We start from the raw sequence: 24069 nt of genomic DNA, 5'->3' as shown, positions 1-24069 counted from the left end.
TCATGCTGTTGGTATTAGCCTTTCATAGGTTCTTTGGACCCCTTTATATTGTATTTTTCACCTGAAATCTTATCCCTTGAGCAAAGTTCCTTGGCAACAAGAGCAGGAAACACTGAGACAACATTGAGGCTTCTATATCATTTCCTGTCTGTAGGACACAGACTTTACTTATATAAGGATAACCTGCTCACAATGAGGTCTTGTTTATAACCACAAAGATACTTTAATTTGATGATCTGTAACAAAAGCCTCTAATTGTAGGTCTGAATGTAGAGTTGAGGTGAACTCTCAAGTGATGCAGCACTTCCAAGATACAATGGGCTCTAGGTTCTCTCTCTGTTAAAGGACATTCATTCATGCCATCTAATGGATTTATACAGGGTTTACTGTGTGTGTACATGGCAGCTGTGCAAGGCTAGATGTAACCCCTCGTTTTAGACCCCTGGTCCATCAGCCCCAATCATCAATGTCTCAGAGGCACTGCTTAAGAATTCACATTGAATTATATATTCATTATTCCCTCAGAAGATAGTCCATTTATGTACCATGCAGTTAGATATTTTAAGGTAAATGTCAATATGTGTAATGTGTATTGATGCTTGTTCCATCAACTACCACACTTCGTTAGTTAACTCACCTCATATGGTTTCATGAATGCGAATCATTTGCTGATTTTAATATGAAAACAAAAACTAGGAGACCCCTTGGCTCTCCACAACCAGGAATCAGAACAACTTATCTAAGTTAATGGACACATCTTTTGAATGAGAAAATACTTGGGAGATTGGAATCCAGTTAGTTATATTTGAGCTGTGCCTCCAAACACATCATTTCAATCAATTCTGTGCAAAAAGGGTATGGGAACATTATTGTTCATGGTGAGATTATATGTTTACAAAGACAATATACAAAGCATTTCTGCCCTAAAAATAGTCCTGACTCACTCAGCACTGTGTTTAAGATGTAACAGTAATTCCATGCCAAATTCTGAAAAAAACTTTAAATGGAGAATCCAGACTTGATAATTACACACTTTCAAGGAAAGATTTGTCTCACTGAATGGCCAACTAATCCTTGAACAAGTGGGCATTGTTCTTAGTAGGTCATTGCAACACCACCTATTAAGGTTCTTACTTTAAGTTAAATGTAGGCCCATCTTCCAATTATCTTAATTATTTGTGAACTGCTTTGCTGTTCTAGAAAATCAGCCATGATGTTAATGTTAACTTAATATTCTTAAATCGAAACCACCAGGACAAATACCGTGCTTTATAGAACCTCATACAATTGTGCAGAGCCTGACAACTCTACCAAAATCCTAACATTAACCATTATGAAGGAAAATGCAAAACGGACTTCATACCAGTACTCACAAGCAACTTCCACCTAAACCACTGTTTCTGAATTCTATGACAGTGTCCATTGAACACTGGGTAAGTAAGCATGCCGACATGAGGATTCTATCGATAATCATCCGGTGATTAGCTTTAAAGGAAAATGAAGTTTACACTTTCCTTCCAGACCTGCAAATAACCCAATGTGATTGGCAATTACACAGGGCACAAAAATAAAAATCACTTCAATACATCCAACGCACCATTAATGTGTTAACCATCAGTCCGAAGAAATATCAAAAGCAGCCAGCACACCACACAGGCAGCCCAATTTGCTAGAATATGATTTATTCAAACTTTAAATCGCAATATTTTTGAATCAAACAAACATGAAGCACAGGGGGTTCATTTAAAAATCAAACGATGCAGTGCATAACACAGACAATCCTGACACACACTTATATACAGGCCCCCCTTTCGGATCCTACACACAGGCAGGCCTGGGCACAGTGAAAGCACAGACATGAAAATTTTAAAACCTGTAATTGAGGCAAAGTGAAGTCTGAAGTACTTCATAAAGTACATAAATAAGTTACACACTGGATAAAAGAATAGCTCCACCAAAAACTATGTTTGTCTGTTCAGTTGTCCCCAAAAAGTTACGACTGAGCGACTTAATCTTGACAGAGAAAGGCGAGAGCAGTCCATTCGCTTTGTTCAGGAATTAAGCATTTTGTGTTTTCCTACAAATCTTCTTCTCTTCAAAAAATGGATACCTTTCAAAATAACGGCCTTCAAATCAAATCCAAAGGCTGTATTCCATATACATAAACTCGGTGAAAATGCAACATTTGAGACAAATTGTTGTTGGGAATCTGTAATACAATTCCTCCTTCCCCACCACCAGGAAAACCTGCTGAAAATCAACAGATCACAGACTCCTTGACAGCAAAGTCCTCTTCACTATGAATGCATTTCCAAAACCTTGAGATCTATGGGACAGACTGACCAAGTAGTGGGCCTGCCAGTGCGAATGTAAAGTACACTGAACAGAAATGTTTATTGTATGACATATGTACAGATAATATTCTGATACATTTAAGAAAAAATACCAGGAAGGCTGCAATTTAAAGCCATAGTTTTCACTTGTCTACCCCCCTGAAAAAAATTGTTTCACATCATAGACATCATAAACCATCCATAAGTGATATGCTTCCCTTAAGTGCTAAATTCTGACCATGGCCAACTTTATTATCTCATTGTACTATACCCACAGTCCCTCCTAAACTGGCCATTCTGATACACAATCTCCTCCCCTTGCCTGCCTGGACAAACCTCCCCATATCACGCCCACTCTGCAATGGACTCAGAGACAAACTAGAGAGATGAGGAAAGACTGATGATACTCCAACACTGCAAGTCCAGCTGGGTCAATTATTGTACTTTTTCTCTGGATCAAATTCATGGAAACAGCGGCACAAATCTCCGCTGCTATTAAGGACCGAGAACTAACCACTAGAAAAGAGGTGAGGTGGACAAGCTGTTGCACATTGTGGAGGTTCAGTCACTTGGCTGCTGTGCTCGAGATACTGTGGACCTAGAAGGGAAGCCCTGGCAACCTGCTCGTACAGAATGGGGGAGCAAAAAAAAAAAAGGCCATTTGATTGATCAAATTTTTTTTTTTTTTTAAATGAAAAAAAAAAGGGTTGTATTCAGAGTTCCTGCTTTTCTTCTCAAGGCTCCATTGCTGCGGTGGTACGTAGTTATTTACAGAAAGGAAAATCCCCTGCTCGAACCCTGCCCTGCTGCAGGAGATGCCATCATCTGGACTCCAGCTCCTTCCCCTCCAGCACCATCTGAATCTCTTTGGCGTCCAGCGTCTCGTAGGTCAGCAGCGCGTTGGCCAGTTTCCTGTGCTCCCTGCTGTAGGTCTTCAGGATGCTCTTGGCACGCTCGTACGAGTCCTGTTATGTGAAGAGATTGTTAATGTGCATGAGAGCGTGGTGGAAAAATGCTGTGGCACATTCAGGCCAAGGGGTTCCGCCGCTCGCCCGTCACCATGGGAACCATGACAGCTGCCAGCTGGATGTCCCACAACTATCTCCCTCTCTTTACCTCGCCTCCCTCGTTACCCCAGTCAGGCAGTTTCTTCCTGTGAGTTGCCAGCCATTAATACATTTCTGTCATTAAAAGTCATTGAACAGGAAAGGCAGACCTCACCGCTGTTGGGTACAGCTGTGATGTCATGCTTCGATGTTAAAGTCACCGTTTCCACATCGCTGTTTACCTTCAAGTGCAGTTGCTGAAAGCAGACTGCAGGTGGCCAGTTGACAAGCTCATGAATTAGCTTAACTAGTTCGCCAGTCAACTTCAAGCAATACCCCAGCAATAACTTGCTTGCTTTAAGTGTCTTAGACCGAGCCATTAGGGAACCCTTACTTACGGTTTGTGTTAATTTATCCTAAATATGCATATGAATGACCCATGTAATAGTTATATGGCTTTTATGAAACATGCTTTGCTTACACTGCAAATTCATCTACTTTAACCCCTTAGCGCACAAGCCAAATCTTGCCAATCCTTGCCCATTTAGGGGGTACCCTATTTAAAGCTTCATAACTCCAGATGTGAACACCACAGAGACTTGAAAAATGGCTTAAATGAAGCACAACATTTGTACAATTTACAATACTAACGCAGATTAGTTTATATTCATAATTTTGGAACAAATAAAGCGCCACAAATGCAATTGTCTAGACAAAAAATAAAAAATGAATTTGCACTTTATTAGTTTGCAATGAAATACTGAGAGATTGCATATATACAGCAGGTTAAACTATACATGTGCTGGATCAAAAACTTCTTGACCACAAGTTCATAAAATCTAAGGGTGGATACGTAGAACTAATATAGATTTATGGAGCAAAAACTAAGCAGTGTACCCAGCGTCTACAAATCTATCCAGAATGTCTAAATTATGCATTGCTGTAAATCAGAACATATTCACGTATTTCACTACTGATCAACTGTTTTGTCTCAGTAAACTCACTGCATCATTTTCAAGTGGGAATTACAAGCTTTCCATCAGTACAGTGGTCTAAAATATCTAGGGGTCCAGAAACATATCCAAAATCTCTCCAAAAACGAATAAAATTCTTTTTGTCCATTATAAAGCATATGAATGAGCCCCGTATGAAGTTTTAAGATGGAACATTGCTATTAGGTTAAAAATAATGCAAAAATATTGTCACACAATGCGGTACAGTACCTAAATGTGTAATAATTAACTCTTGTATGTATTTCTATACTCCGTACTCTCGTATGTTTTCTTGTATGGGAATGGGACGACATGAAAACAATTTTCATTTTGGCAATGCTCCAACTCTCAAGTCATCACTGTTGCATGCTTCACAAAAACTATTACACTACTAACGCTTACATTACAGTGTGAAATATCCACATTATATAATACCACTAACCTATTTAAAGACACTCAAAAATAACATATATAACCGAAGTATTTTGAGCAGTAATACTTACATAGCACTGACAAAATCTTATCAGTTTTCAGTAGATAGACACAGAGACAGGAAATCAATGATATAGTTCTATCCGCTCCTGTCTTACACCAGTAAACGATGTCAGCTAGGTCTATCAGCAAACATATGGCTTAGCAATGCTCAGAAGTCCTCAATAATACTATTTTCCAAGAAATTCCAAAAATAGTTGACGTTTCATTAGCAGCGTTTTTGTTTTACTGCTACCATAGAGTGAATGCGTAATTGAATGCGATAAGAAAATTTCCGATTACGCTGACCTATAAAATGCTATTTCAAAAGCAAAATTAGACATGTTATACATCGTTAGAAAGCTTATACTCTCACCTACTAAATAAATGAATTGTCAATCAAGCCAGACTGTACTAAAAAGGGCGACAACGCTGTAAACAACAGGTGTAGTATTACGCACAGCTATTTTGGAAGATACCCAGTCATCACAAATGCGCGTATATTTCACAAAGGGATTGTCCAAGACAATGTATGACCGCTCAGTCTCAAAAGGGACACCTCTACGCGGTAAGGTTGTATATTTATTCAATATTTAGTCCCAGACATTGACTGTAGAATGACATGGTATCATGTTTTAAAACTTTTTCGTTATTGAGTGAGCAGCGTTTTCACTGCTGTATTGGCACATCTTAGGGATATTGTAGGGTTTATCTTGTTGATATGACGGAATGCGATTTTTTAGTGGTGAAAGAATATTTTTATGAATGCCAAGATAGACAATATTGTCCATTATGTCATGGGTGGGGGGTGTAGTTGTAAATGAGACCGCAGGGAGGGGGCGTGTTAAATGAATGACCAGAGCGACAATGGTGGCGCGGCGAAACTCCGTTTTCGGCATAGTTGTCGTGTATCCTCTACTAATGAAACTAAAACAATGCATTTCTGTTTTTAACTCATACTTTGGTTGCAGTAGCACCGAATGTCTGAGTTCAGTAATCTCGGCATGCTGACCACTAGGGGCTTTGCGCTAAGAGGTTAAGGACTCTGGCCCCTGGAGGAGGCTTTCGGAAAGGGCAGGCAGCCGTTCCTCCCTGACCTGCTTTCACGGCCGTCCCCCAGCCCTCCCAAAGCACGGCCCTGGGGGCAGATGGGCTTACCTTCAGCAGCACTCGTACTTCCTGCTCAATAGCAGCTTGAGTTTCAGGGCTTTGTTTGGACAGGTCATTGTAGGTCATCACCCCCAGCTGGAACAAGAAAAACAGAGCGGGTTTGTTGCTTGGACCATTCACAGGTATGAGGTGCAAGAAACCAGTAACTTGTGGAAGAGCAAGTTTTCTGAAAGAATTTTGAAAAACAAAGTCGGGTTCTAGAACTCCACTGCTTTCAATTACCAGTGGTGATTGTCACATCAGTACTAGAGTGTTCAGTTAAGAATCAGTTTGTGGTTTTCTTAATCCTTTGAAGAGTATGATTTTTGGAATGTATTTTCAAAATTCTAAGTCAGTATTCCAGAACTACACTGCTTGCAATTACCAGTAGACTGTTGCATCAGCATTAGAATGTTCAGTTAAGTAAAATATTAAATTTTTGTCAGTGACATTTCCTTCTGACGTCTACGATGGCGATCGCGACCACAACATTTATTTAGCCTTTTTGTATAGCCATTTCCGTGGATAAAATCGCATTTAATATTATTTTCTGTTAAAACATTTAATTAATATCCAGGGAGATAGCTAACTACTTGCAAGTTAGATGACATGTGCAGCCATTTACTATACAATCGCATTTCAGGCTGGAAAATAACCCATTAAACCAGAGAAATTGCAGAGTTGTCTTAGAATCTTTATCGCCAAAGTATGTAGCAAGGCTGGCTGCGTCGGCATAGCAACGGACGCTGCGGTCTATGGCTGCAATGAAACTTTAAGTACGGCACAATAGGTATAACAACTGTTTTAGAATGTAATTGCGTCACCCGGATCATTTTAGGAGCCCGAATCAAAATAGGCATGACAGAACATAATGAGAGCCCATGAATGAGAGTGTAGTGGCACCTCTTTTGTCGGCTTCGAATCCAAAATGTTGCCATATTGGCGCAGTTTTCGATTTCTTTGACACAAAACACTGCCATGTCTCGTCACCCCAAAAAACACATGAACTTTCTAGTTAACAACGCACCGTGCGCCGTGTGCATCGTCTCACCTTGTCACTCATCCCAAACTTTGTCACCATCATCTTTGCTATTTTAGTGGCACCATCAAAATCACTGGAAGCACCTGCAAATAAAAGGAACAAACTGAGCTGAATGGCAAGACTCAGGCAAAAATATCTGCGTACTTCCCATTTTACCATGGTGATGTACTCAAATCCAAACATGTGCTGGACATAATCCAGACAAGCAAAAATGGCAGGGCTAGCTGAAGTGTACAAGTGCTTTTTCTTATGTTCCAATCCTCAAATGCGATCCATTCATTCCCGAATATCAGTTTGGCACACTCGAAAGGTCTGTTTTGGCTGGTATATGCTTTCCTCTTCTAATGCTAGCAGCCTCACCTGTGGTGATGTACTCATTCCCAAATATGAGCTAGGCACACTAAAAAGGTCGGTTTAGGCTGGTATAGGTCTTCCTGTTCTAATGCTAGCAGCCTCACCTGTGGTGATGTACTCATTGCCGAATATGAGCTAGGCACACTAAAAAGGTCGGTTTAGGCTGGTATAGGCCTTCCTGTTCTAATGCTAGCAGCCTCACCTGTGGTGATGTACTCATTGCCGAATATGAGCTCCTCAGCGACCCTGCCGCCCATGCTGACGTCCATCTGCGCCAACAGCTGAGAGCGCGTCTCGCTCCAGCGGTCATTCTCCGGGAGCATGGAGACCTGCAGGGGACGAGCGGCCTGGTGATGCTCCCGCCTTAAAACAGCCAGGGCTTCATGCCCACTTTCTGTCGACGCACTCATATCCATTTTCTTTTAAGCTTTGCGCGATTACTCCAAATATTTATGCCGAATCGTTGCTTTAACTGACTACCGCATATATGTACAATATGCTGCGTATAAGAGTAACTTCCATGCTGTATGTGTAAGACGGCACTGAGCTGTAACACAAAGATGACACCAGTCGCCATGTTAAACACAGGAGACTGAAAGTAGACTCACATGGCCCAGGGTGGGGCCCCGTGGCATGATTGTAGCTTTATTGATGGGCATCGCGTCTTTGGTGTAGTACGCGACGATGGCGTGTCCAGATTCGTGGTACGCCGTGATGGTCTTGTTTTTTTTGTCGATCACCACGCTCTTGCGTTCTGGGCCTACGAATGGGGATGGGGAATAAAGAGCCGTATGAGAGGGAGAGAGCGGAGGAGCAAGAGACTGCTTCTGAATTTGGCCCTTCCTGGCCGTGATTAATGAACACTGCAACTACATTTAGCATTTTTCACACAGGAAAAATCACTCCTTTTGCCACCAATGTGTTGAATCACCCAATCATGCCCTTCAGGGTATAAGAGCTTACTTACTATACTTTTTTTTTCTTTCTTTTTACACATTTTGGGAAGTAGATCTTTGCTGAAATATTCAGAAGGACCTTCAATCAGTCAGAGCGCAAGAGAGTGAACCTGCTTTCAGCTGTACTCACACAGAGAAACCTAAAGTACAAAACTGTTTATCGCATCGACCATTTCAAACGTCCATCTACCCTCCACTGTGGTACCCTCCCAGGAAAGGAAAGTGCTACTTAAAGCCAATTTGTCTTGGCCTAATCACACTGCCATCCTCATCACACTGCTGTAGAGGACTGTGAAATGCCCACTCTCTGACATGCCGAAACGAGCGGTCACCCATGAGAATCTTGTCCTTGGCAAACTCCAGCTCCTTCATGGTGACCATGTCTTTGCCGTCCACTGCCGCTTTGAGGGCGGCCTGATTGACCAGGTTCTCCAGCTCCGCCCCGGAGAAGCCTACCGTTCCCCTGGCGATGATCTCCGCCTCGACGGCTGGGGGATGACAGAATGACAGCCGTCAGGGTACGCAGTGCAGCGGCCGACACTACGGTAGTGTGGTGCACGCATGTATCTATATTTGACATTGTGGGCATCTGCTTTGTCCCCGATGCCAGAACACTCCACATCCCGAATGCAGAGGTGGAAAGTCCAGGGGTCAGAAAGTAAATGTGTTTCTTCCAGCCAGCTGATTTCAATAATTAGTTCCACCTCCTAGCAGAAGAATTGCGCTAAGTAACAAATCCAGGTGAAAGGAACACAATACTGGGGAGGGCTTTTTCTTTCTGAACCTAGATTTTCCACCTTTACCTCAGTGAAGTCGCATGTGCATCTACAGATTCCCACTAGGCACTATGGCTGTGCAGGTTAACCATAGGGTTACGGGGCTCATTAACCTGATGTAGTATCATAGATCTCTATTAAGATATACGCACAAGATGCAATATTAGGTTACACTGCTCGTTAAGTTCTGATGTACTGTAGTGCTATAGATGACTGCAGCGCTATGGATAATTGGTTGCTTTTGGCTTATAGGTCCCCGCTTGAAACTTTGTTATGTCATGCAGGCGTGTCCTTGCGCATCAACGGCAAACACTTCATCTATGCTGAGGCGAGGGAATTTTTTGTATGCTTCTTAACCCACTGAAAAGTAGGTTTTTTTGGAATGTTTTTTTTTTTTCAAAATTTAAAGACAGCGTTCCAGAACTCCACTGCTTTCATTTTCCAGTAGCAATCGTAACATCAGCATTAGAATGTGATCACATATTTGTGATCATACACCTTAAAGGATTAAACATACCAGAGTCTACTTTAATTTTCTTCAGGTACCACTGCAGGATCTCAGTGCGTCCCTTCACATCAGGCCGGGGGACTGTCACCTGCATGTCAAACCTCCCGGGCCTCACCAGTGCACTGGGCGGGAGGTAAAAAATAAAAATAAATAAATATTTAAAAAAGTTTGGGGTCATGGACTGCAGATGCTAAAGAGCACACAACTACAATGCTCAGTCTTGTGCAGAAATATCTACCTTCCATAACAAGCCTTACACAAGCAGGAGTAAAATGGCTTCAGAACTTACAGAATGATAACCGAGGGAAGGGAGCAAAAAAGGTTACATTTTCCCTCCTCATGTGACTGATGTTCGATGCGAGGTTTCAGAGAGCTTTGAGCCTCTGCAGTAGGCCACTGTGACCCACTGAACCCTTAAGAGGGCCTGGGGGGTAGGAATGCCTGTAGGAGAAGTGATGTCGTTTAACATCAACATACTTATCCAAGGCCTCAGGGAAGTTGGTGGCTCCGATGATGATGACGCCCTCGTTTGGTTTGAACCTGCGAAGGACGAGACCGTCGAGTGAGTTCCCTCCCTTTCAGACAAACAGGACCGCACACCAGCCGTTTCAATTCAGCGGGTAGTAACAGACGTGCATTCTACCACTTTCCTGGCGTTTTTTTGTGATTGTTGCCATGTTTTACTTTTTAAATAACTTATTTTCTCTCATTTTAGCTCACTTGCAATTATGAGCAGCCACTTAGATTGGTAGGTTAAGAGTATACTAGTGTAGACTAGTGTACGTGCCAGCAGGGCACCGCTCCTTTTGTCCAAGCGGCCAAAACCGGCCTGTGTTTTTGAAGCTCACTTCCTTGTTGTAAACACCTCACAGCTAGACCAATGAGGGTTTGTAGCTGGAGGGGAAGGCACAGCGTGTTTTCCCTTGGCTGGTGTGAGTCGAAACCAGAGATGTTATTTATTTTTCCTCTGTTCGTAAGAACAGGGCACAATTATACTTAAGAATGCACTGGATCTGTCGCCACGGGTCAGATATGAATGCGCTGCTTCATATCCCGCTTAAGACTGGCCTGAAACGGATCAGTAACATTCTTGTTACTCTCCGTTCGCAAACGGGGCTATGTTGTCATCAGAGATATATCTGATCTGTCGCCGGACTGTCAATATTCCAATGGGAGCATCAGAATACTCACAAATGAGCGGAACACATCAAATATATCTATGACCACAGCAAGTAAGCATAACAGTTACTATGGTTTACTCTCGTAATTATCTCACTCCAAATGAAATTAGAATTTAAAATTTGGTTTTACCTATACGTGGAGCTTGGAGTGGTTACACTCGACTCTATCTTGTGCCATCATTCCTCAATATATGCTCCCGGGATTAGCACTATTGCTAAATCTCAGTTCGGCAAAGCCTACAGAGGGTAGAAGGCTGACCACCATAATACATGCATTCATTTTTGCATAGACAGTTATGAGCCCAGAAGAGTGCACATTTATTGGGCTCCTTAAGGCGAATTTGACAAGAACCGACATATAACGCCCAACGGTCCTCTTAAGCCAGAAACTCCAGAACCAATACAACACCAATCCCGTTAGCGGGCAGATCGTGGTCGCCTATCTAACTTGAGGACCTCACTAAAGACTTTCGCTGTACTAGACCCCTGATCAGTGGGTCTTAGTCAGAATTGTCCCCCTGAGTATTTAATCAGAATTTTGGCTGAAAAGAATATAAAATGGACTACAGTCGCGAAGACCACGCAAGTTAAAAATAAGAAGAATTTATTAACAGGCAGGTAGGTCATTAGCTTAGAATTCACAATCTATTATAAAATACGAAACTTCTAGAACATATATAGAGTAAAAAGTTCTTACCCAGCCTGTTCAGCTACACACGGAACACAGAGTATGCGCAGTGTGGGAAGTCAATTACGATCTTCCCTGACAGGATTGTCTCCCTTCCATTTAAGCCAAATCACGCGTTTGATCTAGGCGGCATTGCCATAAATGAACCTGGACGAATGATGACGAAATCTGGAATTTAGGCCCCCACCGTTTGGAAGCTGTTGTGAAAACAATTAGTGGGGGGATGTGAAAAGGAGATGATTACCAGACATTCCATTGTGATAGTTTCAGAAACTCAGGGAAAAACTATGTTTTATTAAATTTTATTTGGTATGAAACATATTTCATTCAATTTGTTGAATTTCCCTGAATACGTCCATACCAAACATGTCAAGGGGATGTAATATTATGGTGTATGAAAATACCCTTTTGTTGAACCATTTTACATGCAATCCATGTTATTACTACATAAGGCATAATACAGCAATATAATGAAAACATGTGCATGGTTTGTAAGGTTTTACGGGGTTTGTCAATATTATAAACAGACAGTTTAGAGTCCAGATCCAAAAAAGAAATAAAAAGTGGAATGACAGAGAGGCCCACATATAGGCACTGTGGTACTGTCAAGAGTAGTTGCCCCACCATTTTGCCAGAGGCCTGATGATCTTTTCACCCTTAATGGCCCCAAAACACACACACCCACAACCATAGACAAAGAGACTAATTCCCCTTATCTTAGTCTTGTCCAGATGGCAACATTCCAGAGAGCCAACAGCCTGCTCACACAACCATAGGCAAATAGTCCAGTTCCCCTTATCTCAGTCTTGTCCAGATGGTACAATCTGCTACCCCTGGCTTAACCCTAAACAACAAGGAAGTTAAATTCCTACTCTATGCAGATGACCTGGTGTTGCGGTCACCCACAGAACAAGGGCTACAGCAACATTTGGATTTACTGGTGCAATACTCCCAGAACTGGGCACTGACAGTAAACTTTAAAAAATCTAAAATAATGATATTCCAAAAGAAACCCAGATCTCAGGAAACCAGACATGTGTTCACTCTAGGAAACACCGCACTAGAGCACTCCCTGTTCTATGACTACCTGGGGCTCAAAATAAGTGCCTCAGGAAACATTGGTCTGGCAGTGAATACACTAAAAGAAAAAGCCTGCAGAGCCTTTCATGCAATTAGAAAAAAATTTCACAAAATAGACATACCAATTAGAATTTGGCTTAAAATCTTTGACAGTGTAATCCAACCAATTGCCTTATATGGAAGTGAAGTATGGGGTCCACTCAGTTATCACAACTACACTAGGTGGGACAAGCATCCTATAGAGGCCTTGCATGCAGAATTTTGCAGAACAATACTAAACATCCAAAGGAAAACTCCCACCAATGCATGCAGGGCAGAATTAGGCATGTCCCTACTGTGCAGTCGCTGGCTCCGATTTGTACAACATGGCGGCACCCACGAACTGCACTTCCCAAGCTTCAAAATGCTTTTCACCAAGCACATGGTGACGTCACAATCCATGGTTTTGTTCCCGGGTACAGAACACTCTGTGAACAGCGCTTACCCATCCATCTCAGCCAGAAGTTGGTTAATGGTCTGCCTAGAGTACGGGTGCATGGGAGACTCTATCCTCTTCCCCCCGACACTGTCCAGCTCATCAATGAAGATCACACACGGCGCATTGGCTTTGGCCTCCCCTGAGACACAAGGATAGAGACCGAGACAGAGAACAAGAGTGTGAGTGAGTGAGAGAGAAAGGAATCGAGCCACACAGGCGAAGGACCAAAGCCCATCTGATGAAATGTGTGAGCGAGCGCCTGTCAGAGGGGCAGGAGAGGGCGACTCACTGAAGAGGTTTCTGATGCGGCTGGCCCCCACGCCCACGAACATTTCGTCAAACTCGGAACCGGAGGCATAGTAGAATGGAACATCCGCCTCTCCTGCCACAGCCCGTGCCAACAGGGTCTTCCCAGTGCCTGGGGGGCCCACCAGCAAGATTCCTGTGGGGGGGGGGGGGGGGGGGAAGCGTGCAAATTTGTAAACTTGTACATTTATGAGCCAGTCCAAGTGTATGACGGTAGGTTCAGCAGGATCCAGACTCATGTCTGGACTTGTCTTTTTAAATTAAGCACATGAAAATCTCAAGGAAACGGTCCTGCTGGACTAAGAACCATGCTTTCATAAATCTGGCTTGTAAAGGTCACAAAGATAGTAAACCTGTTCTTACCTTCAATTTAACTAAATTACCCTGCAGTTAACTTTCAAAGGGAGGACGATACTCTGAAAGCTCCAGTTAGATATATGTGCGGCGAAACGTGCTAAATATGCATGTGCTAGGTGCATCATATATGTTCTAAGTGACAGTGTGCTAAAGATGCCAAATATATACATGCTAGGTATTTCATATATGTAGTAAATGCCAATGTGTTAAATATGCATGTCCTAGGTACATATAATGACAGAATGTTAAATGCACTAAATATGTATGTCATAGGTACATCATTTTCATTTTTTTTCATTTCAACTTTATTCAAGACTCATCTTAAAAAGAGGTCCATAGCAAGTGTACATCATGCAGCCTACAGACTAAATTACAGTGTGCAAAATGTTCTACAAATGCATGTGCTAGGTACACTGTGTATGTGCTAAATATGCCTGTCCTAGGGACATGGTGTATGTGCTAAATGGCAGAGGTGTGGAGTCCGAGGACAGCGTTTCAGAGTGGCAGCCATTCTTGCCTTTGGGGAGCTTCCCGCCAAGAACAGTGAACTTCTGAGGGCTCCTGAGGAACTCCACCACCTCCAGCAGCTCGTTCTTGGCCTCCTCCACCCCCTTCACATGCTCGAACGTCACGTTCTTCATCTGGACGGGGTCGACCGCGGCATCCAGGCCCGATGTGGTGCGGAACCGCACTGTCCGGGAGGGCGAGAGAATAAGAGTGGATGGCCGCACGCCACAGGGCAGCCCTGAAAGGTCTCTCAAGAACATGCGAGTTCCGGGAGGCAACAGTGTCTGGAAATAGGCTGTCAACCACCAAGATGGGCGGGAGGGGTAGGACAGAGAGAAACACTCTTCTGCACACAGTTTTCAGTCAGGGTTTTGTCAAACATCACTTCGGCTTTTACGCATACAAATGTCACATATGCCATGGGGGTCATTTGCTGCAGGCTTTGAAAATGAACCACTTTTAAGATTAAAATGCACAGCACCTCCTCCACTATTAAATGATTAGTACATTTTGAGGGTGCAATAATAATTTTAAAACTCAAGACAGATCTAACTATGTAAAGGCAGCCATCTCCCTGGAAGCTAAATGCAAGACATTTCAGGCTTTCTAGAGGTTTCAGTCATTTAACCAAGGCCTTACCACATTCCTTTGGAAACAGGAACAAGTGGCCACAATTTTTTTTTTTTTAAACATCCGAAAACAGGGTTGCCAAATATTCATGCAGCACTCATTTTTAAACCAATTCAGCCATCTTTCACTTAAAAGCAAATCACTTCAGAACAGGCCCTTGTTTAATGACAAATTTCAAGACAATGGTTTTATGTTGTGAGTGATGAGAAATGGTAAAAAACTGAGACAAACCAGCATCAGAAAAGGAGCCTTTACCCGATAAGAAGGGGGTTCTCGAGAGCCCGTACAAACCCAGCAGCAGGAGGACCAGCAAGATCAGCCGTGTCCTCCTCAAAGAATCTGTCACACATTCAAAAAATAAAAGGGAACAGATAAGGGTGAATCGATACAAACTAGCAGAGGCATGTACAGTACAGCACCGCCATCTAGTGCCCACTTTGAAGAATTGTTCCTTGGACTGGTCAGGGTATCGCAATGCCATAAATAACAAAAAAGTAATATTGCATATCATTACAGAGGTCAGAGAGGCTCAGGGTTTATTTAAAACCTGGCTGAAAATGGCAGTGTTTTAAAACATGGCCAGCATTAGCGGGCAACTTTCAGAGCAGGCCCCCTCCTCTGCCAACCTAAACATGCAATGCCTGAATCACACCTTACAGTTTATGGGGGGGGAGGGGGGGGGACATGCCGGACATGCCTTGCGTTCGCTGGGTCAGGGCCTGGGCTTTCAAGAATCCCTCCGCAAATCCGGTCTTGAAGGCGTCGTGCTGGGTGTCGGGCAGGTTCTTCATTTTCACCAGCCTGTCTATGCTCTCTGCCTCAGGCACCTTGTCCCTCATCAGCAGACCCTGCGGGTTGCCACTTTTTTTATCATTTCTGTTAGGTTACGACTTTTGACACCAAAAACATAACCTTAACCATAAAAGTTAGACTGTAGGCTGACAACTTTAGGAAGTAGGTAAGGATGATTACAATGCAGAGGTAAAAGTGAGTGAGAATGGTGGGAGCGTCCACCACCATTCAGCATTTGAAGACAGTCCCTTTTTAAAACACAAGTTCAACTAAAGCATTAAAACCTGCAAGCGCTCCTGTCCAATAGTGTGACTCGAAATGTTACCAAAGATATTTGGGTAGTATTCCATGCAATCTACCAACACGGTCTGAATTTTGTGCCAACTGAGAGGGTGCCAACTGAGAGGGTGTTAAATGTGCTACATATGTGAGCAAGACAACATGAACGGAGATCAGCACAGTGAAGGCAAGCCTTCATGAGGGCTAATGAGCCAAATGTGCTAAATATGCGAGCGAGACGAGATGAACAGAGACCGGCACAGCAGAGACAAACCTTCATAAAGGCTGGAGTGTAGCCATCAGGTTCCGTAGGCCTCTCGTAGCCAGCCTGCAGACGCCTGGTTTTGGATTTCAGCGTCTTAAAACCTCGACTCTGGACCAACACTGACATGAATGGGAAAAAAGACTAAATAAAATAAACCAATTTTTTCAAATAAAAAGCCCATCAATCCCTTTAGACAGTACACCAATGATTGAAACCTCCAAAACTAATGCAAAAATGTGTTCCGTTGTCACTGTAGTATTCAAATGATAAAGGCTGTCAGATTTTTATACCATATATGCTGTAACAATGAATACAACGGTGACATCACCAGTGTTTCCCACGAGCCAAAATTAGACAACCTTAACCCCTTAGCGCACATGCCAAATCTGGCCAATCCTAGCCCATTTAGGGGGTACTCTTTAGAACTCCAGATGTGAACATCACAGAGACTTGAAAAATGGCTTAAATGAAGCAAGACATTTTTACAATTTACAACACTAATGCAGATTAATTTATATTCATAATTTTGTAAGAAATAAAGTACCAAAAATTCAAATGTCTAGACAAAAAATCAAAAATGAATTTGCACTTTAGTTTGCAATGAAATACTGAGAGATTGCATATATACAGCAGGTTAAACTATACATGTGCTGGATCAAAAACTTCTTGACAACAAGTTCATAAAATCTAAGGGTGGATATGTAGAACTAATATAGATTTATGAAGCAAAAACTAAGCAGTGTACCCAGCGTCTCCAAATCTATCCAAAATGTCTAAATTATACATTGCTGTAAATCAGAACATATTCATGTATTTCACTACAGATCAACTGTTTTGACTGAAGAAACTCACTGTTGCATCATTTTCAAGTGGGAATTACAAGCTCTCCATCAGTACAGTGGTCTAAAATATCTAGGGGTCCAGAAACATATCCAAAATCTCTCCAAAAATGAATAAAATGCTTTTTGTCCATTATAAAGCATATAAATGAGCCCCTTATGCAGGCTTAAGATGGAACATTTCTATCAGATTAAAAAATAATGCAAAAATATTGTCACACAATGCGGTACAGTACCTAAATGTGTAATAATTAACTCATGTATGTATTTCTATACTCTGTACTCTCGTATGTTTTCTTGTATGGGGACGGGACGACATGAAAACAATTTTCAACCATCCACCACATTTTGCCAATGTTCCAACACACTTGTCATCACTGTTGCATGCTTCACAAAAACTATTACACTACTAACTAATGCTTACATTACAGTGTGAAATATCCACATTATATAATACCACTAACCTATTTAAAGACACTCTCAATTTCAAAAATTACATATATAACCAAAATATTTTGAGCAGTAATACTTACATAACAATGATGAAATCGTATCTATGTTCAGTAGATGGAAACAGAGACAGTAAATAAATGATACTCAGGGTTTCCCCCAGAAAAGTTGTTAGGCCCGGTGGCAAGTATCTTTTGACAGGGCCCAGCGGCCTGGCGCGGGCCGGCAGCCAAGTGTCTTTTTTGACGGGGGCCCGGCACGGGCCAGCGACAGACTGATGGCAGCATTAAGGTAGGGCCCTATAGTTTCTGTGATAACAGAATCACGGACAGAATCGTGGAATTGAGAATTTAAAAAAGCTACACAGATTCCATAGGGCCCTACATTAAGTCAGTGCTAAAAGCTGACTGGACATTTGAAAATATGACTACGTAATGTGAATGTTGTTATAAATAAGTCATCTATGTAACACACATTTTAAAAAAACAACAACTATTTACAGCATAGCAGAGTCTTACAAAGAATCTGGCAACAATGTACAGTCTTGGAATGCTGTGGTTTCAACAACAACAAAAGAAATTAAATTAAATTTAAATAAATAATATCAAAGTTTTTGCACTCTACAAAAAACTTGAAAAAAGTCCTGATTGGCTACTGATTCTTACAGCCTTGGAATGCTGGGCACATTTCAACAACAAAAGAAATTAAATTAAAATAAATAATATCAAGGTTTTTGCACTCTACAAAAAACTTGTATTCAAGTCCTGATTGGCTACTGAATCTTACATCAAGCCTTGGAATGCTGGGCACATTTAAACATTTAAAAAACTGTCTAAGGTTTTACAGTAGGCTACCTTTCCTCCTTGATATTATCCCTAAATGGCACAAAGCAAGTATCTGTGTTACTGACTGTTTGGCTAGCTAGCTAAGTTAGCTACATGACCATGTTGTCATAAAAGTTTTCCCAACCGTGAAAACTGCCTGACTTGTTTACATTTTGGACAGATGTGGCTCCTGAGTAAATATTTTGTTGTTTCCGTCGCAGCACTTTAGACACAAGCAATATAGAAAAAAATCCAGAAATTTCTTCTTATCGAGTGCCTGACCCTTAACCGTAGCGTTTTTTCCCCAAAGATGGTATTTCTAGATATAGCCTAATTTTGCCGCTGTGTTAACACATGTATACGGTTGCGGGTCAGGCACTCTTCACCATAAGAAGAAATTTAAAGATTTTTCCGATATTACTTGTGTCAAAAGTGCTGCGATGGAAACAATGATGGATTTTCTCTTTAGCCACATCTGTCCAAAATGTAAACAAGTCAGGCAGTTTTCACGGTCGGGAAAAATTTTATGGCAACGTTGTCGTGCACATCAATGTCATCAAGCTAATGTTATTAATAAACAAGTGAAGTTGTTATTTCGATGGCGATTAATAAGTCATGTAATGTTACAATATATCGAACGTTACGTTCATGCTACTATTTTAACATTACCTACACACTGCTTAAGTTAATATAAAAAGAATGTACTTACCGACAAGATGAAGTGATAACGCAGTTTGTAACGAGGTTAGTTAGCCTACTAAATAAGAAATGGTGGCTTGCTAGGTAACGTTAGCTTGTGATAGTTGGAAGTGTCTAGTGTTGAGTGTCACTCTACGCACAATGAGGGTGAAGAACACTGATTTCAGACCTGCTTTTCTACAGAGCGTTCACGTTTTAACCAACAGATGTCGCTGGTGAGCTTTTCAACCGAGCCGCCCCACTGTAACTGTTGTTTAAAAAACATCTTAAAAATTCATTCTTTTTCTTTTTTTAATTCCCCGATGCTTAGGCCCGGCGGGGGGTCAACTTAGGCCCGGCGGGCCGCCGGGCTTGCAATACACTGGCGGAAACCCTGATACTGTTCTATTCGCTTCTGTTTTGCTCCAGAAAACGACGTCAGCTAAGTCTATCAGCAAACATATAGCTTAGCTATGCCAAGAAGTCCTCAATAATAATAGTATTTTCCAAGAAATTAAGAAAAATTGTTGACCACATTTCGTTAGGTGCAGCGTCTTTTACTTCTACCACAGAGTGAATGCCTAAGTGAATGCGATGATAAGAAAATTTCTGGTTACGCTGACCTATAAAACACTATTCCAAAAGCAAATATAGACATGTTATACATCATTAGAAAGCTTATACTCTCACCTACTGAATAAATGAATTGTCAATCAAGCCAGACTGTACTAAAAAGGGCGACAACGCCGTAAACAACACGTGTGGTATTACGCACAGCTATTTTGGAAGGTACCCAGGCATGACAAATGCGCGTATATTTCACAAACGGATTGTCCAAGACAATATATGACCACTCCCTCAAAAGGGACATCTCTATGCGTAAAACCAATGGTAAGGTTGTGTATTTATTCAATATTTAAAATGAATGAACGACCAGAGCGCCAATGGTGGTGCTGCGAAACTCCGTATTCGACATAGTTGTCGTGTATCGTCTACTAACGAAACTAAAACAACGCATTTCTGTTTTTAACTCATACTTTGGTTGCAGTAGCACTGAATGTCTGAGTTCAGTAATCTCGGCACGCCAGCGTGCCAACCACTAGGGGCTTTGCGCTAAGAGGTTAACAGACTCTCTAGTTTTGGCACGCTGCCTTCTTATGTGAACTGCTATACTGTTGGTGTTGGCTGTCATCATCAACAGCATTACCACTGTCCTTGCTTACCTGACCAGTGCTGCAGATCTGAACATACAGCCTGAAGGGGGGTGGGGCTCTGTCTGCACAGCACAGGAGAGCCAAATACACTCCCTGGTCTGTGGGAAAACCCTAAGCCATTAAAATAAAACACAAGTTAGGAAAATTACACCAAAACAAATATAAGCACGCTAAAACCAGATTGGTGCACAAGTGGCTGACAACAAAACAAGTGCATGCTCAAACAAAGGTACATGAGAAAAATGCACTTAAATATAAATAAGCTCAAAACATTTTTCACAGAGCACTCAGCACAATTTCTCAGAAGTTTCATGTCTCTTAGTCATTTTCCCTCGTTAACCCCCATTTTGTGGCCAGGTGTGAGGAGGGAGGGAGTCATACCATGTTTGTTCCTAAAAAAAGAGTTTGTGGACACGTGGGATGTTCTCCAGCTGTGACGGACAGGGGTGATGCTGGGGCTCTCCTCAAAGCAGGGCCTGGGCAGCAAGCTGCTCGCCAGCTCCTCAAGCTGTCCGGCTCTCAGGTCTACCAGACCCAGGTCCCTCAGGTTCAACGTTGGCTGCAGATACAGACAGTGGACACCGGAAATGTCTGATGTAGTCTGTCTACTGTTGAAAGCATGTGGGGACTACAGGACTACAATACCCAAATCACCCATTTACCAAAAACTTAAGAGCAAGAAAACATGAAAATGAGTTTGCATTATTGCTGGAGGGTATAAACTTTGTTCTGACAAGCTTCTATATGAGGGGATAAGCTTTGGATAAGCAAAGCCCTGCTTACTAAAATGTTAAGTTATGACATAGCTTTGTAAAAGGTGATTTACATACTGTTGGAAAGACTCCTGCCCTTGATCCAACTTTCTCTGCAAATGGTAATGGAAAAGCTGCAACTGACTAGCTTACACAGAGCAAACTGTTCTGTAGACAAAACTTCATCACATTTGAATGAAACACACTTAAATTCACTTCAAGTTCAATTTATGAATTCAAACTTTCCTCAGACATTAATGTCCCTTTTTCCCACGACGCGCAGGAACTGGCACCGTGGCTATGCATGGCAAATTGTGGTCATTCACTCACTCACTCACGGACAACCTTTGATGGACGTTTTGTGGGACGCATGCGCAGGTGGTGCTTTGTTTAGCAGGACGCATGCGCAGGTGGTGTCAGCTAAAATGTGTCTGCGGAAGTGAGTTGCGCCGCGGGTCTGGACAGTTCCGTGCTTGTCTAACAGACTCACATAGCTCATAATAAAAAAAGACAGCCTTGACTTGCAGGTGATGACATCACAACTGAACAGACTGAAAGTCACTGAAATTCAAAAAGACTGAAAAGCAGTTCCAGTTGGCTGAGACGGTTTACCTCACTGGATGGCAGGTCCAGGTCTAGATTCCTTTCCCTCTGCAGACTCTGAATAGAGGAGCTGGCCAAACTCTTCAGGGAATGGAGGGTGTTGAGGAGGTGGCTCAGGGGAACAGTTACCTAAAAGTGACAGACATATGCAGTAACCATGATGTAGGCAGGGCAGACACCCATAAGCACAACAGACCAAAGGTAGCCCAGAGTAAAAAAATAAAAAATATTATTATTATTATTATTATTAAATTAAAAAAGGGTCAAACCGGGCAATCGTCCATATATTCTAGGTCAGGGTTTCTCAACTCTTCATTCAGAGGCCCATAGAAATAAGCCTTACTTTATGCCAGGGCTGCCCAACCTAGTAGGTTGCTTATCCTGTAGGTTTTCATTTCAAACCTAATTTGGCACACCTGATTCTCAGCAGACAGTGGTTGCATTCATCATTTTTTATGCAGAAAAAAAGAGCCAAAATGCAGGAAAGAAATTCACTGTGTTCTATAAATGCAGATATTCCCAGGTCTTTTTTATGGTTACAATAGGCGATGACCCAGACATGAGCCACAACAAAATAATTACTCCTCTTTCTCTGAGCCAGTCTGACATTTGTGTTGTGTACTGATCATAATATTTACACAGTCGTTGGTAACATTGTGCGATTCAAAGAGAAAGTGCTTAATTCGAATGAAAAGTCAAAAACGAGATGTCACGCTTTATTGAAGTTGCCCAATATGAGTAAATTAAAACAAAAATCATTCCTATGGCTTTTTCAAATATTTTAATATTTGATCAGAACAAAGCATTTTTGTTAAGATTACAAGGGACTCAGACTTCAACCATAACAAAATAATTACTCCTGTTTGTTTGAGCCAGTAGCCTTTTGGTATTTGGTATCACATTTGCTATTGATTTTACCATTTACACAGCCGTTTGTAGCATTGCGAGATACAAAAAGAAAGCACTTCTTTTGAATGGGAAGTCCAAAACAAGATGTGACACTATCTAACTGTTGTACCGTAATGAAGGTGAGATGTGCAGCCACAAATGACACAACATGCTGTCAACATGCACGAGTAGAATTGATACCTAAACATTCTTAACGAAGTCAGAAGAGCGAAATTTTAAATTGTACCTGATACTAATCCGTGGATTAGACCAGGCAGCAGCAACAGATGTCCACAAATTTTATCAAATGACAGCGCGTTTGGATTATGGATAACAAACTCGTAAATTAGCCAGAGATGCAAGAAGATCACATGGGACGGATAAACAAATGAATAGCACATTAAGAAAAATCAAGTGACAACAAATCCTAGTTAAGTGACAACGTCCTCGTGCTTACGCTCTAAATGTTCACTTCACTCACTGTCCTTCGTGTCTCAGTCCTCCCTGCTGTACTTGATGCGGAGCAGGGGGTCTTGGGTAATACATAGGACTGACCTTACGTAATTTAAATTAATCAATGAACCAATTCGAGTAGTTGGAATGAACTGCTAGCGGCTAAAGGTTAGCTGAAAAATATAGAGAAAACAGCAAGCATTTTGTTCCACAATGTCCGACGGTAGCCAGCAGGGCAACAAACAGTTTTTTTTTTAACTAACGTTAGCTCCTAGCTAACTAGCCTTGTTAGACTGCCCAGCCAGTCCCGATTTATGTGCATCTGTCACGTCGATTATCAACTGCGGCATTAGCTAGCTGGCCAACTATTGTTAGCTACAGTAGCTATAACTTCCAGTAAAGCGTTAGGTAACCGACAGCGAATAAACGAACGCACCCTGGACAATTTCCAGGACATATTCACTCACTGCTACAAGCTATGTAGCTAACAATTCTAGATATCAACTTAACTTTTGCAGGTGGCAGTCTGTTTCATCTGGAAGGGTTAGCTAGCTAGCTAATAACGTTGATAGAGTTTCTGTAATCAACTAACGTCATCATAACTCCGAACAAGACAACCAGTTAGCTCAAACACTGCATACCCGGCTGCTTATTTTATGTTCTGTGGCAAGATGACGTTACCATGGCTAACTAGCTAGCTAGATAGGACAAAGCGTTTGTTCGTAATATGTGGGGCCTCTTACCTGTGGTTGTAACGTCGTCGAGAGGGAAAACATCTTTTCCAGGTCTAGGTCGAATAAAATAACTAGATACCTAGATGTTTGCCCCTGTGGCTTAATGTTAAACGCCCTCTACTGATGTTATCGCCCTTTCAGTTTTTCACACTTCTTTCTTTCGCCTCCTCTGTTCTGACAATTATGAAAATTGATTCGTCAAGAGGTCAAACAAAACACCGTCGTTATATTGAGATATAGCTTTAAGGACTTTTCCTGAATTACAGAAGAAGTTCCGGCTATGTACATTTGCTGCTCCGGAAGCTAAGCTCCGTTAAAACAAGGCAAACTAGACCTGTATATTTTCGTTTCCCGTGTATTTTATATTTGTCTTCTTTTTAAAGATGTTTTTGAGCTATTACTACCGGTTTAAATATTATTACGTCAGACACCGGCATGGTGCGA

General features: G+C 41.9%; 1 protein-coding gene across 2 annotated transcripts; it reads right to left on the bottom strand.

Annotated features, from left to right (window-relative positions):
* Nucleotides 1-1661: 1661 nt before the first annotated feature.
* LOC118225823 (ATP-dependent zinc metalloprotease YME1L1-like) lies at nucleotides 1662-23867 on the bottom strand. 2 transcript variants are annotated; one of them, XM_035414810.1, is made up of 18 exons: nucleotides 23635-23867; nucleotides 21560-21679; nucleotides 20577-20754; nucleotides 20205-20306; nucleotides 16200-16309; nucleotides 15552-15702; nucleotides 15086-15193; nucleotides 14235-14408; nucleotides 13344-13496; nucleotides 13061-13193; nucleotides 10105-10167; nucleotides 9637-9749; nucleotides 8676-8831; nucleotides 7996-8147; nucleotides 7590-7716; nucleotides 7043-7116; nucleotides 6001-6087; nucleotides 1662-3298 (listed from the first exon to the last, which is right to left on the bottom strand). In XM_035414810.1, the coding sequence occupies exons 1-18, from the start codon at nucleotides 23665-23667 to the stop codon at nucleotides 3155-3157; spliced, it is 2178 nt and encodes a 725-aa protein (XP_035270701.1). In that variant the 5' UTR covers nucleotides 23668-23867; the 3' UTR covers nucleotides 1662-3154. The 2 variants fall into 2 exon arrangements, with proteins under 2 accessions (XP_035270701.1, XP_035270702.1); XM_035414811.1 differs by having other exon boundaries at nucleotides 15110-15193; nucleotides 23635-23866.
* Between the last annotated feature and the right edge of the window lie 202 nt (nucleotides 23868-24069).

This window comes from Anguilla anguilla, chromosome 4 (assembly GCF_013347855.1).
Source record: "Anguilla anguilla isolate fAngAng1 chromosome 4, fAngAng1.pri, whole genome shotgun sequence".
Lineage (NCBI taxonomy): Eukaryota > Metazoa > Chordata > Actinopteri > Anguilliformes > Anguillidae > Anguilla > Anguilla anguilla.
This window is presented reverse-complemented; position numbering and strand designations above follow the sequence as displayed.

Excerpts from the sequence above, each read along its gene's own strand:
- LOC118225823 (XM_035414810.1), bottom strand. The coding sequence starts at position 23,667 with ATGTTTTCCCTCTCGACGACGTTACAACCACAG. Across the intron at positions 13,194-13,343 it reads CCGCATCAGAAACCTCTTCA|GGGAGGCCAAAGCCAATGCG; the intron begins GTGAGTCGCCCT and ends CTTGTGTCTCAG. Across the intron at positions 7,717-7,995 it reads GGGGCCCCACCCTGGGCCAT|GTCTCCATGCTCCCGGAGAA; the intron begins GTGAGTCTACTT and ends CGTCCCCTGCAG.